Source organism: Chiloscyllium plagiosum, unplaced genomic scaffold (assembly GCF_037043375.1).
Source record: "Chiloscyllium plagiosum isolate Xiang-an unplaced genomic scaffold, Cpla_swu_hap1 HiC_scaffold_4, whole genome shotgun sequence".
NCBI lineage: Eukaryota > Metazoa > Chordata > Chondrichthyes > Orectolobiformes > Hemiscylliidae > Chiloscyllium > Chiloscyllium plagiosum.
In genome coordinates this window covers 87,783,373-87,799,288 of record NW_028270142.1, presented here as the reverse complement: position 1 = coordinate 87,799,288, position 15,916 = coordinate 87,783,373, and the positions used below count along the sequence as shown (strand labels likewise).

General features: G+C 38.7%; 1 protein-coding gene across 4 annotated transcripts in view; it reads left to right on the top strand.

The window, feature by feature from the left end:
- Nucleotides 1-15,916, top strand: part of efr3a (EFR3 homolog A (S. cerevisiae)) — a 176,493-nt gene that overhangs the window by 37,859 nt on the left and 122,718 nt on the right. For all 4 annotated transcript variants that reach the window (XM_087986460.1, XM_087986459.1, XM_087986458.1 and 1 more), the window contains one exon: nt 2,522-2,598. In XM_087986460.1, the coding sequence (XP_087842586.1) occupies nt 2,522-2,598 (77 nt within the window). The remainder of the gene's footprint in view (nt 1-2,521; nt 2,599-15,916) is intronic.

Sequence of the window (15,916 nt, the reverse complement as noted above, 5' to 3'; positions counted from 1 at the left end):
TAATAAAATGAATAAATATGGTTCAGTGCTGATTGGTAAAAATTCATCTATTAATAAAATGCAATGGTGCTTTTGCTGTGCTTTGTGATTGACATAGCGAGTGTATAGTGAAAAGACTATTACCAATACACTGCAGATGTTATCTGCAAAGCACAGTGCAGTTATTGCTGTGTTCAGTACTCTTAATTAATCATAATCTGTGTATTCCTTCTTATTTTTAAAATCGTATGTTACATCATAAACTTTTTGATTTCAGCAAGGGCTATCATTTTGATGAAATTTGAATGTTCTTTTACTGTTCGAAGTATTCAGGCAAACAGTGTCTAATTATCTTCTCATGTATTATGCAAATTAATTAAATGATTATGCACCAAAGGGGGCTATCTCAGACTAAAAAAGTTGATTGGTTTGATTCTACAGTGAGTACTGTACCATCATGTTATATTTTTGTGCACTTTGGATTCTAATGTTCTCTTTAATGTCCTGCTCAATTCTGAATTGATTTTGAAGGAAGGCTGTAATAAAGAATTGCAAAATCTTATGTTGCGTCTTAACATCTGCAACTAAGTTGGACAACTCTTTCAAAGGGCTAAAAAGTGAATGACTATCTTTGTTGTCATACCCTATGTGTGCCTCGATAATACTGGGATGTTGGAGATGAGAACTCGTGAATGACAGTGCTTGAATTTCTCAAGTAGATGTTTCCCTGCATAAAGTTAAAAATCACACAATACCATGTTATAGTCCAACAGGTTTAATTGGAAGCACATGAGCTTTCGGAGCGACACTCCTTCATCAGGTGATTGTGAAGGAGCGTCGCTCCGAAAGCTAGTGTGCTTCCAATTAAACCTGTTGGACTATAACCTGGTGTTGTGTGATTTTCCCTGCATAGCCTTCCTTCTGAATGATCCCTCATATGTTTGTGCTTTCTTTATGTTGCTTCATCTAAAATATCTGCATTTTGCTTCATGCTGCAGTATATTTGTATGATCCAGCCATGCCAACAGCTGTGTAATCAGTGTATCTCTCTTGAATTCTTCTTCTATATTAGATGGGTCAGATAAATTAATTGCTCCAGTAGATTTTGAATAACTCAATTTCAATTCCTCACCTTTGCAAGTTGCATCTCAAAATTCAGTTTCCCTGTGATCTGGATAAGCAAAGGATACTTCCCTAAGCAGTACATCACAAACCATTACTGTCTTATTCTATTTATGGACATTGTATTTCAAAGGTATTAATAAAATATTTTATACTTGGGGTTTTATTTTCATGTTTGCTCATTTTATCAGGGATCTCTTCCGGAATTGTCTTTTCCTGGCTAAACGTTGACATAGCTGTGTTAGAATCTTAATCTTATGACTTAGAAGGGTGTCATTTGGCCTGTCATCCTTTTTCACATGATAGACCAAATGATGGCCTTGGAAAGAACTGACCAATTTAGTTCCACACTATAGCACTTTGCATACAACAATTAGCCCACTTTAAGTACATGTCCACTTGCTTTTGCAGATTCCTGCATTTTGTATCCAGCAACTTACTCATATCTTGCATTCCAAACCTTAACGGTACAAAAATATTCTCATTTCTCTTGGAGCTCCTGAGCCAGTTATTTCAAATCTGTGGTCTTTATTTCCTGATAGATTGCCAGAACAAATTGTTTTGCCATTATTGTTCGATTAAACCCTCTTGATTTTGAATACCTGCATTAGGCCTCCCCTTGTCTGCTTGGTGAAGAACAATCCCAGTTTTTCTAAAGCCTTAAAATAACTGAAATCCCTTATATCTGCTCTCAACTTGGTAATTGTTTACTCTGTCCAAAATCTAAACATTTTCCTGAAGTGTGGTGCCCAGAGTTATACAGTATTGCAGCAGAGACCTAACCAAAGATTTGTGAAGGTTGACCAAGATTGATTTGTTTTGATAGTCAATGCCATTCTCCAATCACTGTTACACTCCCAGTTGGAAACACACTGAACGGCATTCAGTTCAACATGCATAATACTAAATTCAATACTGCTTCGTTCCTCACTGAGTTAGAAATATGCCAACCCTTAGTATGCTGTTCCTCTGTAGAATTGTACTGGTGCAGCAAGGTGACAAGTGTTTATCAGGTTCCTCTCCACCCTGCTTGTCTTTTTCTCTTCCCTGTCTTTATTATTACATTAGAACCATGAAAAGTTTGTTTCAGTCAGTATTTAAGTATGGTACTTTATGGCCATTATTTTGTAAATTCATTTGCCAACTTAGACCTGTAACTTGTAAGCCTTATTTATAACTTTCTTTGCGTAAGCATGCATTCCAACACAATGGACTGCTTTGCTTTTTTTTTTCCATCCAGCTAGTTCCTGTTCTGTTTACACCATTTTTAAAAATTGTACTCTTGCTGCTTAGTGTTCTTGGTTTCCTGTATACCTTATGTCTGCTATGACTCAGTTCTGGTGCCTTTCCCTTGCAGAGTTAGTTATTAGTGATTATTAATATGTAATTGTAAGTAATTAGAACATTTATATTTCTACAGGAGTATGTGGCTGTTGCAGCGCTTTTCGTCCACGTTACAAACGCCTGGTGGATAACATCTTTCCTGAAGATCCAAAGGTAAGTTAAAAGTGTAATAAAACTGCTAACTGTTTAGTGTTCATGTTTCATTAAACTTCATGGAGCTGCAGCTACTCTAATACTCAAAACAAATGAGCAGAACTTGACAAATTTGATGATGGAACAAAGATAGCCAGGAAAGCAAATTATGAAGCAAGCAGAGAGTTGACAAAGGATCATAAATAGGTTCAGTGAGTGGTGTTACAACCAAGGCTGGATTAAGTCATTGCTCTAGTCCCACTATTCCATGGGTCAACCCGGTCTTTAAAGGTAGGTGATTTTTCTGTATTAATATTGATTGAATTTTAAAGTGTAGATTTCAAACCAAAGACATAGCTGTTGGCCAGTTTTCATGAAGGGGATTAAAAATATCTAAGTCAGCCTTTCTGTAAACATTACTTTTAAGTCAGTAAATATCTATCAGTGAACAGATGACTGCAGAGACCCCTGGAGAGTTGATAGGACTTTGTTAATACTTAGATTTTACAGTTTATGACAGGAGAGAGAAAAAAGCTAAGCCATTAGCAAAATTCAGAATGAGTTTTTTTTAATTTTAATTTAGTTAAAAAAACCTTTTGGTTTCAGTTTGAAAGAAACCTGACTGAAGGCAGATGCAGGTATAATCTTTCCTAGAAAAGGTGATTGTTCAGAGCAGTATAGGAGTAAGTAACTTAATCGTGCTCATCATGGAACTAGAGATTAAAACAGACTTCTCTGCAAAGGTTGGCATTCAGTTTGAACAAAGTACGTTGGCCAATGGATTTTCTTGAATGTGAAAGGATAAAATGCAGAATATCCAAATCTGTTGCTTTGGCACAAGTTGGCACATCACTAATCTCCCACAATTTTCTCTGAAGCCTTCTAAACACGGTTTGCTCAGAAAATACATGTTCTCAATGTTGTTCAGTCACTTGCAAAAAAAAAGATTCTACTTTTAATCCAATAAGTGAGCTTTCTGTAACTGATGAATGAGATGAGTTGAGCAGCTTGCTCTTAGTAAGCATTTCCAACTTGGCTTTTGCTTAGCAAGCTTTTCTTCCAGCACAGCTTGTTCTTACCGAGCTTTCCAACAACTAAATCAGATAAAACAAGCACCTTCCAAAACAGTCATTTTTCAGAACAGTCTCCATAGGGGTCTACAGTAAAGCAAGAACTTATGTGATTTATACAAAGCCTTGTTTGAAAAAGCTCCAATGTCCATTATGAATTTCTAGCAACTTTGCTTTAAGAAGCTGTTCCTGGTATTTATGCACAACATGAAATAAATCAATTTTCCAAAATCTTTCAAAGCCTAATTTTTCTCACCAATATTAAATGTAAAGTGATTTCATAACCTCCATTGGGGAAAGGGAAATACCATTTGTAATTGCAATTCATGGTCTTATTTTTAAAATACTTTATTCACATTCACACCCATCTTTACACGTAACCTATGCACATATGAACAAGGAGCAGTAGTAGGCCATTTAGCCCCTTGAGCCTGCTCTGCTATTTAATAAAAGCATTGTTATTCTGAATGTAACCTCAGATCTGCGTTCCTATCTACCTCTGACAATATTTCACTCATCCTGCTTGATAAGATTCCATCTGCCTCTGATTTAACAATATTCAGTAACTCTGCTTTCAGGGGTTCCAAACACTCATGGCCCTGTGGGGGATAAAAAGGTTTTGTCTCCTTTCTGTTTCTTTGGGCGATCCCTGATTTTGAACTGTGGCCCTGAGTTCTCCCATGCTCCCATTGAAAGAAGCATTTTCTCAACATTACCTTGTCAGGACCTCTCCAGCATCTTACACTTTTCAGTCAAGACACTTCTTACTTTTTTAAACCTCAGCAGACACATGCCTAGCTTAGCAAGAGATATGCTGTAGGACAAAGAGTAAATCAGGAGAGATTGAGGGCATTACAGAGGTGGTCACACCATAGCTTCAGGGACTGTGGGAAGGAAAGAATTGATGACTGCTAGGCAGTCCAAGAGAAGCAAACAAGTGGTGCAGGAGTCCCCATGGGGGTTCTGTTCACAAATTGGTTTTCCATTTTGGAAACTGATGAAGCTTCTGTCCCTCAAGGGAGTGCATTCAGAGCCAGGCTTCCAGCATCATGAGTGGCCCAGCTGTCCAGGAAGGGAGGACGAGGAAAGGATGAGCGATACTGATAAAACTTCATTAATTAGGGGAGCAGGTAGGTGTCAACATCACTCTTGGATAGCACTTTCCTGTTTGATTGGTTAGGCCATATTTGGAATATTGTGTGCAAATCTGGTCTCCCTCCTAACAGAAGGATGCTGTGAAACTTGAAAGGGATCAGAAAAGATTTTCAAGGATGTTGCCAGAGTTGGAGGATTTGAGCTATAGGGAGAGACTGTTAGGCTTGGGGCTGTTTTCCCTGGAGCATCGGAGGCTGAGGGGTGACCTCATAGAGGTTTATAAGATCATGAGCATGGATAGGGTAAATAGACAAGGTCTTTTCCCTGGGGAAGGGGAGTCCAAAACTAGAGGGCATAGGTTCAGAGTGAGAGAAAAAAGATTTAAAAGAGACTTCTTCATGCAGAGGGTGGTGTGTGTAAGGAATGAGCTGCCAGAGGAAGTGGTGGAAGCTGGTACAATTACACGATTTAGAAGGCATCTGGATGGGTATATAAATAGGAAAGGTTGTGAGGGTTATGGGCCAAGTGCTGACAAATGGTACTAGATTATTTTATGATGTCTGGTCGGCATAGATGAGTTGGACTGAAGGGTCTGTTACCGTGCTATACACCTCTGTGACGATGACTGTATGATGGTCGGATTAGGAATGTAGGATTAGAGCGGCTCCAGAACATTCTTTTGGAGGAGGGTGAGCGGTGAGAGATTGTGGTCTACATCGGTACCAATTACTTGGCTAGAAAGAGAGATGTGGTGCTGCATTCGGAGTTTAGGGAGCTAGGTCGAAAGTGAGCAAGCAGGAACTCAAATGTAGTAATTTCTGGATTACTCCCATTGCCATGTTCAAGTCGATACAGAAAAAGGATAAGGTAGATAATGCATAGAGGCATAGAGTTATACAGCATGGAAATAGACTCTTCCACTCAATTTGTCCATGCTGACCAAATTTTCAAAACTAAACTAGTTCCATTTGCCTGCATTTAGCCCATTCCCTCTAAGCCTTCCTGATGTACTTTTCAAATGATTTTTAAATGTATTAACTGTACCCTCTGGCAGTTCATTCCACATATTGGATAGGCTGGGACTTTTTCAGTGAAGCGAGGGTGACTTTATAGAAGTTTATAAAATTATGAGGGGCATAGATAAGGTGAATAACCAAAACTAGGGGACGCCTGGCCTGCTGTGCTTTTCCAGCACCACATTCTCAACTCTAATCTCCAGTATCTGCAGTCCTCACTTTTGCCTGGCACATCTTTAAGGTGAGAGGCAAGAGATTTAAAAGAGACCTCTTTTTCACATAGATGGTGGTTTGTATAGATTAGATTAGATTCCCTACAGTGTGGAAGCAGGCCCTTCGGTCCAACCAGCCCGCACCGACCCTCAGAAGATTAACTCACCCAGACCCATTTCCCTCTGACTAATGCACCTAACACTATGGGCAATTTATCATGGCCAATTCACCTGGCCTGCACGAGGAAACCAGAGCACTCGGAGGAAACCCACGCTGACACAGGGAGAATGTGCAAACTCCACACAGACAGTTGCCCGAGGCTGGAATCAAACCTGGGACCCTGGTGCTGTGAGGTAGCAGTGCTAACCACTGAGCTACTGTGCTGTGAATGATTGATCTGAGAGGGTGAGGTGACAGAGATGTTTTGTGACACTTACCCTTGCAAAGTACAGGTAATAGGAAAGATTTAGAGGGATATGGCCCAAATGCAGACAATAGGACTCGTTCAGTTTAGGAAACTTGGTCAGCATGGATGCGTTGGCTTGGAGGGTCTGTTTCTGTGCTGTGTGACTTTCTGACTCTGCTTATAACTCAAACCCTCCAGTCCTGGCAACATCCTGGTAAATGCAGTTTTGGAGAAGATTTGTAGCTCAGGTTGTGGATCAGGTTGTAAGTTTGCTTGCTCAGAAAAAGAATCGGAAGTTATATTACCCGCCACAACAGAACAAGACACACAAATAGTAAGTGGGACAGAACACTAGTGCTTCATCGGAGGCTCACTGGTAATGTTACCTACCATGGTGACGAAACATCTGAGAACAAATCGACCAGCTCAGCAAGCACACTTACAGCCTGATCTTGGTAAATCTTATCTGAACCCTGTCCAATTTAATAACATCCTTCCTATAGCAACCATAACTGTACACAGTACTCCAAAAGTAACCTCACCAAAGTCCTGTACAACATCAACATGGCATAGTTGGAAAGACTGGTGCAGGAGGCAGTGCTTTAGATTCTCGGGACTAACTCTAGGAAAGATAGCACCTGTACAAACTTTCAGGTTGCATCTGAACAGATTGGGGCAGAGTTCCTTGAGTGATTTGCTAGCGAAGTTAGTGACGAACTTGAAGTTAACTTACCAGGGGTGTGGGAACAAAGAGAAAGTGGTCAAGGAGAATATCTTGGTTTGCAAAATATTTTAGCTGGATGCTGCTGGCACTTGCACAGAATAACAAGTTACTAGATGAAGTCAGCACATTCCCATTACCAAAGAAATGAAGTCCAAAACAGAGTTAATGTGTGTGCGTGTCAATCCTCTGAGTATAGGAAATAATGTTGGGGATTTGAAGATACTGTTTGCTATGTGAAAAGATGATGTTATGGCCATATCGGAGACCTGGCTCAAGAAAGGGCAAGACTAGCTGTTAAATATTCATAGGTGTAAGTTATTCAGGAAAGAGGAAAGGTGGAGGGGTGGCAGTATTAGTTAAGAATGCAGTTTTGGAGAAAGAGGATGTCTCAGAGGGGTTTAAGGACAGAGTTAGTTTGCCTACAAGTAAGGAACATTAAAGGCACTATCATTAGTGTAGTCTATAAATCACCAAATGGTGGGAAGGATGTTGAGGAACAAATCTGCAGGGAAATCACAGTGAAATGTCAGCATTGTAGAGTTGTTACAATGTGGCACTTCAATTACCCTAATAGGCAGCAAAGAGTAAGTGTTCCTAGATGGCTTTCAGGAAGGTTTCCTACAGCAGTATGTGTACAGTCCAACAAATAAAGATTCATTGCTGGACCAGATCCTTGGACATGAGATTGGTCAAATGGATCAAATATCAATAAGGGAACATTTTGGAGACAGTGGTCATTGTATGATAAGGTTCAGGATAGTGGCAGAGAATAACATGAAACAGTCTGGAGTATGAAAAGTTAGTTGGCAGAGGGCTGATTTCACAGGGACTAGAACAGAGCTGAGCCGGATTGGTTGGCATGAAAGGTTGGTGGGAAAGACAGTAACTGAACAACGGGCCATCTTCAACGAGCAGGTGGTTTGGATACATTCAAGGTATTTTCCCTCAAATGGCAAAGACAGAACAAACAAATCCAGAGTTCCCTGGATGATGAAGGAAGTAGAAATTGATGTTATGACAGATGTAAAGCAGAAAATGCAATTGAGATTCAACAGGGATGTCAAAAGTTGAAGAGGGAGCTGAAAAAACAAATAAGAAAAGACTCGTAGCTAATATAAAAGAAAATCCCAATCTTATTTAAGCATACAAACACTTAAGAAAATGGTTAGAGGAGGGATAGGGCTGATCAGAGACCAAAAAGGGAATTTACACACGGAGGCATGAGGCGTAGCTGAGGTCTTAAAGAATGTTTTGTATCTGTCTTGACAAAAGAGGAGGATGCTGCCCAGGTCATAGGGACAGAAGAGAAAGCTGATCGTAAAGGTGTTCAAAATTAAGAAGGTAGAAGTCTTGGATAGTTTTTTGGCACTTAAAGAACAAGATGCTTCTAAGGATTTTGAAGGAACTGAAATTAGAAATTGTGGAAGCATTGGCCATAATCTTTCAGTCTTCCCTTGCCTCAAGAGAAGTGTCACAAGAGTGGAGAATTACAAACATTACAGCTTTGTTCAAGAAATGTTGTAAGGATAATCCCAACAATTACCGACCAGTTAGTATAACTTTAGTTAAAATTCAAAAATCAATTATTCAGGTTAGAATTAGTTGTCATGTGGAAAATGATAGGTTTATTAGGAAGAATCAGCACAGATTTGTGAAAGGGAAAATAATGTTTAATTAACATGCTGGAGTTTTTTGAAGATGTAACACGCTGGAAGAGCATAATGCTATTGATGTGGTGAATGTGAATTTCCAGAGGTGTTTTATACAGTGCCACACAACAGACTTGAGGAAAATTATATGTTATATAAAAGGAACAGGAGTAATTCTTAAAGATTCTACAAAATCCTTAAAGGGACTTGACAGGATAAATCCAGTAAAATATTTTCCCTTTATGGCAGAGCCTAGGACCGGAGGGCATAAGCTCAGAGTTAGGGATTGCTCATTTAAGACAGATGAAATTTTTTTTAGTTAGTGTTAGGGTATTTATGTATGGAGGAAAGCCAGGAAAGTGGAGCTCACAATTTTAAGCTCAGCCAAGGTCTTATTGAATGGCAGAGCAGATTCAGTGGGCTACTTCTGTTCCTGCTTTTAATGGGACTCAACAGTGCCCTGTATAATTGAAGCATAACTCTCTTTCCCCCCCCCTTTTGTATTTAATTCTATTACATTCTATTAGTTTTCTTGCTTAGTTGTTCTACCCATATACTAATGTTATTTGATTCATGCATGAGAACACTCCGGTTCCTTTGCCATCTTGAGCTCTGTAATCTTCCACCATGTACATCACTACATCTTCCCAAAAACACATACAGTTGCACATTTTTCCACTTTATATTCCATTTGCAAGATGTTTTTCCACTCACTTAACCTATTTGTTTCTTTTTGTAGCCTATTTATGTTCTCTTCACTATGTACTTTCCTACTTTTGTGCCATTTGCAAATTTGGCAACCGTGCCTTTTGATTTCATCCAAGTCATATATGTTATGAGCAGTTGAGTTTGCTGTATGGATTCTTGCGATTCACTATTCATCTTGCCAATCTGAAAAATGTCTACTCTCTGCTTCCCAATAGCTAACCAATATTCCATCTGTTCCAATAGGTTCTTGTTACAAATTGCATTTTGCAACACCTTTTGTTGATGTGGCTCTTTATCAAATAAGCTTCTGGAAATTTAAGTACAGTGCACTCACCAGTTCTACTTTATGTTCAACATCCTTCTTAAAGAACTCCAATGGATTGGTGAAACATAATTTCACTGAAGTCTTTCAGACATAGCTTGGTCAGGAAGTAGAATCTTTGGATGTTCTTCAATATCTATCTCAAATGAGCAAATACATCTCAACACAGCGTTTCCTTCTCAGAAATGGGTGTGTTCAGCTGGACAGCTTGCCTTAGTTTCTCCTCAATTGGTTCTTAGGCTTCCCTCCAAATTATCTGGTTGTTAGCGGTTTTCCCTTCATCTCATCTTGTTCTTAACAGCCTTCCTTTTAATCCAGTTGGTTCTCAGAACCTTCACTGTAACTGAACTAGTTAAAATTAAGAACCTACTCCAAACCAGTTATTGTTCAAAGCAGCTCCAGCAGGATCTATAACAAAGTAAACATTTATTACCAGTTGTACGATTTCTAGGAAATCTTGTTAAAAAGGTACCCAGAGTGCATGGTGAACTTTCAGTTACCTCTTTAAAAGAAGCCACTCCAGACATATCCATAGAACTTGAAATAAATTCATTTTCCACAATCTTTCAAAGCTTAGATCTTCCAAACAATATTAAATATCAATCATTTGCATAACACTGGGCAAAAAAATTGCAGATAGAGTATAATGCAGAAAAATGTGATATTGTCTACCTTAGTGATGTAAATGGAAAATCAGTCTGTTTTTAAAGCAGAGAAAGATTGCAAAACTGCAGTACAGCAGGATCAGGATGTTCTGGTATATGAATCACAAAGGTTAGCATTCAGATATAGCATGTAATTCAGAAGGCACAAAATCTATTATTACAAAGGATACTGAATATAAAAGTATGGAAGCTTTATTCCAGTACTGTTGTTGAAATGTATTGGCAATATTGATTAATAATAATGCTGCGTACAGTTTTGATCTCTTTATCTGACAAAAGGCAGAATAGTAATATAAGCAGTTCAGCAAAGGTTAATTTGATTGATTCAAGGGACAAAGAATTTATCTTATAAAGAAGGTTTGGATGCTTTAGACCTACATCTAGTGGAGTTTAGAAGAATGAGAAATGATCATATTAAAACAAATAATATTTTCAGAAGAATTGACAGTAGATGCTGTAAAGATGATTCCTTTCATTGGACAATCAAGAGTTAAGGGACGCAGTTTTAAAATAAGGGGTTTCCCCATTTATCTCTAAGGTGAGAAGTCTTCCCACACCGTGTTGTTGGTCTGTTGCATTCTCTTTTTTAGAGAGTATATTTTTCAGGTTGAGTTAGATACATTGTGATTAACACAAAGGTTTGGAGCAAATTGAGACCACAATCTGATTGCAGGCTTGAGTGACCAATTTGACCTGCTATTAAGGCCTGTGTTTGTATAAACTTGGTCCAGTTTTCCTCGACCAAGGCTAATTTGGCAAATGTTTAGCAACATTTTTATTCTGTTTGTTTGTTTGTTTGTTTATTTTCAGTCATTAAATGTTTCAGGTTTAACATGTTGTTAGTCATCATGGCCCAATGTATAGATTTATAGGTTATTTTCTATCAATTGCTGCATAGGATAAATTGGCAGATTAAAAGCTCTTGATTACTGTGTGGATTTAAGCAGTATAGGTAAGCTTTGCTTTCATTTGTAGAGAAGTGAGTTAGAGAGGCAGTGAGAGAAGAGATTTAATAAAGTGGGAAAATAAAATGTGCACAGACACCAGGTATTGGTTTACCAAAATGTACACTTCACATTTCACTTCAAGATGTTTGAAGTAGCTTATTGAGGTATTGATTTGCTTTAGCACCTATGTTGCAAAATGATTTGCATTGATCGTTGTGACATACTTCAACAAGAAAAAGAAAACAATACTGGTTTTTCTGTTGCATGACTACTTCTGGGTGATTGGATCTGATCTTTTTGTTCTTCCCCTCAATATGACGGTTGTCACCAGATGATTGTTTTCATGTTGCATTGTTGAATATTAACTCATTCACTACTAGAAATGAAGTCTGTCACCAATCATATTTGGACGAAGAATTCATAATTCTTCAAAGTAGCTTGGTCAATTTTTTAAAAAAAAATCAAAATACAAGATCAAGGGAAGAACAATAGTAATTTGGACTGAATAACTTATTTGATAGCTTTTGCTGTCATGCTTCAGGATCTTTAGCGAGAGAGCCATGAGCACTTAGGTGTATGGATTTGGTCCCGTTTTCCTCACCCAAGGCTAATTTGGCAAATGTTTAGCAGCATTTTTTCAGACTGATTGCTTATCTATTTTCAGTCATCATATGTTTCAGGTTTAACACATTTAAAAACTTAAATAACATAATGCCAGTGAATGTACAAATCTGATATCTGCATACTGTTTCAAAAACTTCCTTGTTAACATTAAGTGCAGATTTCTAAATTAGCTGTGCATTGGGTTGTTAGAGGAAGAGGAATAACAAATTTCTTTAAAGGTAGTGAGTCTGGGAAATTCTTTACCATAGAAGACTGTGAAGGGTTAAGTTTATTTAAGGCTGAGACAGATTTTTAATGAGTAAAAGGTTTGAGAAATAAGTAAGAAAGGAAAATTCAGGATTATCAGATCAGCCATCTCCTAGTCATCATGATTTGGAGATGCCGATGTTGGACTGGGGTGTACAAAGTTTAAAAATCACACAACACCGGGTTATAGTCCAACAGGTTTAATTGGAAGCACACTAGCATTTGGAGTGCCGCTCCTTCATTAGGTGGTTGTCAAATCTCCTAGTCGAGCAGACTTGAGTGGCCTCCTTCTGCTCTCATGTCTTGTACTTCACCTTGTATTGGGATATTAGATTAGATTACTCACAGTGTGGAAACAGGCCCTTCGGCCCCACAAGTCCACACCGACCCTCCGAAGAGCAACCCACCCAAACCCATTCCCCTACATTTACCTCTTCACCTAACACTATGGGCAATTTAGCATGGCCAATTCACCTAATCTGCACATTTTTGGACTGTGGGAGGAAACCGAGCACCCAGAGGAAACCCACGCAGACATGGGGAGAATGTGCAAATTCCACACAGTCGCCCGAGGCTGGAATCGAGGTGGGAATTGAACCCAGGTCTCTGGCGCTGTGAGGCAGCTGTGCTAACCGCTGTGCCACTGTGCTGCCCCAATTAACTTTTGCAAATTCTTGGTATTTGTGCCTTTCATTATCAATGTAGATTAAATAGTATTTTTAACAAATATTCTCGGATGCTTCATATAGAACAACTTGTATATGATGGAAAAGATTTGAGATCAACAACTTTAGCACTTACACAGCTAAAGTATGCTGAAATATGTGAATGTCTTTCTAGTGGATAAATATGCCTGGGTGAATTGTTTTCTCAGGTTAATATTTGAAGTGTTGTCCTCCACACTTCTGTTTTTAAACTTACACATGCACCTGAAAAAAAATGAACCATCACTGTAGAGACAAAATAGTGTCACCCGGAGCAGTACTTCGTCTGAAGATAATTTTAGATTTACTCATATGTTAAAATGACAATTTATGAATGAGCAGTATTTGCGTCATACTAATGCCCATTTACAAATTTTAACATTGGTCTACTGGCATGAAAGAATTGCCAAAGATAAACTTTCTTTTTTCAGACTACTTGAAGGACGTTGCTGATTCCAGATTAGAGTCTGTCATCAGACCTTCATCTGTCTTATCAGGACATACTGAGCTTCCATATATTCTGTGAAATCTTTTGTATAATGTGAAATTTCTTACCCAGTATCTGCCTCTCTATCTTCTTTGATTCATCTGTATTTTTGGATCCAAGATCTGCTAGCCCTGAAATGTTGTTTGAAAATTTATGTCCCAGACATTTCCTCAACAACCTGGCATTGATAGAGGGGAGCTAGATGATTAGATATTGATGTTCCCTCTAGAGTCTAGTTTTAATCTTTCTCAGACTGATATAAATGTGTTTTCTGGAGTTAGAAAAATCCACATGAATGATAGATCTGAATGCAGATTCATAAGAACATAACAGCTAAAGAAGTAGGAATAGAATTAGGCAATTCAGTCCTTGAGCTTTGTGCCACCGGTGGGTGGCACGGTGGCACAGTGGTTAGCACTGCTGCCTCACAGCGCCAGAGACCCGGGTTCAATTCCCGACTCAGGCGACTGACTGTGTGGAGTTTGCACATTCTCCCCGTGTCTGCGTGGGTTTCCTCCGGGTGCTCCGGTTTCCTCCCACAGTCCAAAAGATGTGCGTGTCAGGTGAATTGGCCATGCTAAATTGCCCATAGTGTTAGGTTAAAGGGGTAAATGTAGGGGTATGGGTGGGTTGCGCTTCGGCGGGTCGGTGTGGACTTGTTGGGCCGAAGGGCCTGTTTCCACACTGTAAGTAATCTAATCTAATCTAATCTAATTTAATAAGATTGTGACTGCTCTCATCTTGGCTTCAACCCCACTTTCTTTCCCAGTCCCTATAATGCTTTAAGCCATTACTAATTATAATTCTGTCTCCTGAAATTTGTACTGTCCATGCATCTAGTGCACTCTGGGGTGGTTAATTCCACAGATTTATGACCTTTTGAGATAAGTAATTCCTCTTCATCGCTTTCATAAATACTCCATCCCCCAAACTAAAACTATGGCTTCTCATTCTAGTTTGCCCCACATGGGAAAGCATCTGCTCTATGTCTACCTTCTTCATCTCCTTTAGCATTTTATACACCTCCATTAGATCTCTCATTCTTTTAGATTCCAGTGTGCATAGGACAAAAGCACAAGATCCCTGCATTGCTGAGGTTCAGACCCTGTATCAAGATTGCTGTTGCAGTCATGTGCTAAATCATATTTATTTATTATTATTATTATTGTTAATTTCACTGAATCTTTATCTCCAAATGCAGTTTTTAAAAAAATTCCAGACCTCCCTAATAAATCCCTCTTTGTCTGCCATCACCTTACCTTTGGAATCTCTAACCAAATATCACTCCTCCTGCTCCTGAGTTCTGGAATTTGTTTTGCACTATAATCAATTAAATGTTTCATTGGTTAAAAGCAAATATTTTTTGAGATGCATTGGAATTCTTCAGTGTATTCTGCACTGTGGTGAATGTAATTGAACACATGATAGAACATGAGTAATCTTTAATATTTAAGGTAGTGATTGAACTTTGGAAACTTATTGCCTTTAAAAGGAGATTTATGCTTTGGCCATAAATGCACCAGGTGCTATTCTGATTTTTTTTCCATTCACTTTGATGCTTGCAACACTCTGGCCTCCTGTGTTATATTCTGGGTTGTTCTTCTCTTTCCCTCCCACCCATTCCCTCCTTGCCTGCACTCGTCTTCCCTGCCTGCACTCGTAAGCTGTGGAGTGGCGACCTCCAGAAACATGCTCTCCAACCTGTGTACATATCACAGTAATGGCAGTTGCTACTCAAAGTCTGAACCAAAGCTCATTGCATCCCCTACCTCCCCAACCTCACCTTCCTGTACTTATTCAGGAGATGAGAAGTGGATTTCCCACATGGCAAAGGATGTGGATTTGAGGCATTGAGGTATCCTGCCAGGCTTCACTCACTTGGGTTAACTAAACATATCAAAAATAATAATTGAGACTTTAAAACCTTAATGTTTAATTATTTATTTATTATATATTTTATACTAATTCCTTATTTTAGATCCTTGCCTCAATAGCTTGATCACAAGCTTAGTTCCCTTGGGGTTGGCTGCTGCTCCTCAGTTTTGACATCATTTGTTTACCTTTTCACTGTTATGGTCTGTTTAGTCTATCCATGCCTTCTCTGTATTATTTCTTTGATCATCCCACAATGCTCTGCTTCAAGGATTGCTTTAATTCTGGTTTTCTTTGATGTAATGTGTTTGATTTTTAAATCCAAACATTTTAAACCAGCTTTAGGAGTAAGTTATTGGCATGCCACTATTAGGAATGTGCTATGCAGTGTAGAATATATGTCACCAGGAATGCTTCCTGAATGTGGATCATGCGAGTTTAGAATGATACAGAAAACTATATGCTTGCACAGCTTTGCTTCTAATCAGATTGATATACAGTATTTACAAACATGGTACAGATAAACAATTCTTTTTTCCAAAATCTGAAAAGTTCCGAAATCTGAAATTGTTTTTGTGGATTATGGAGTAC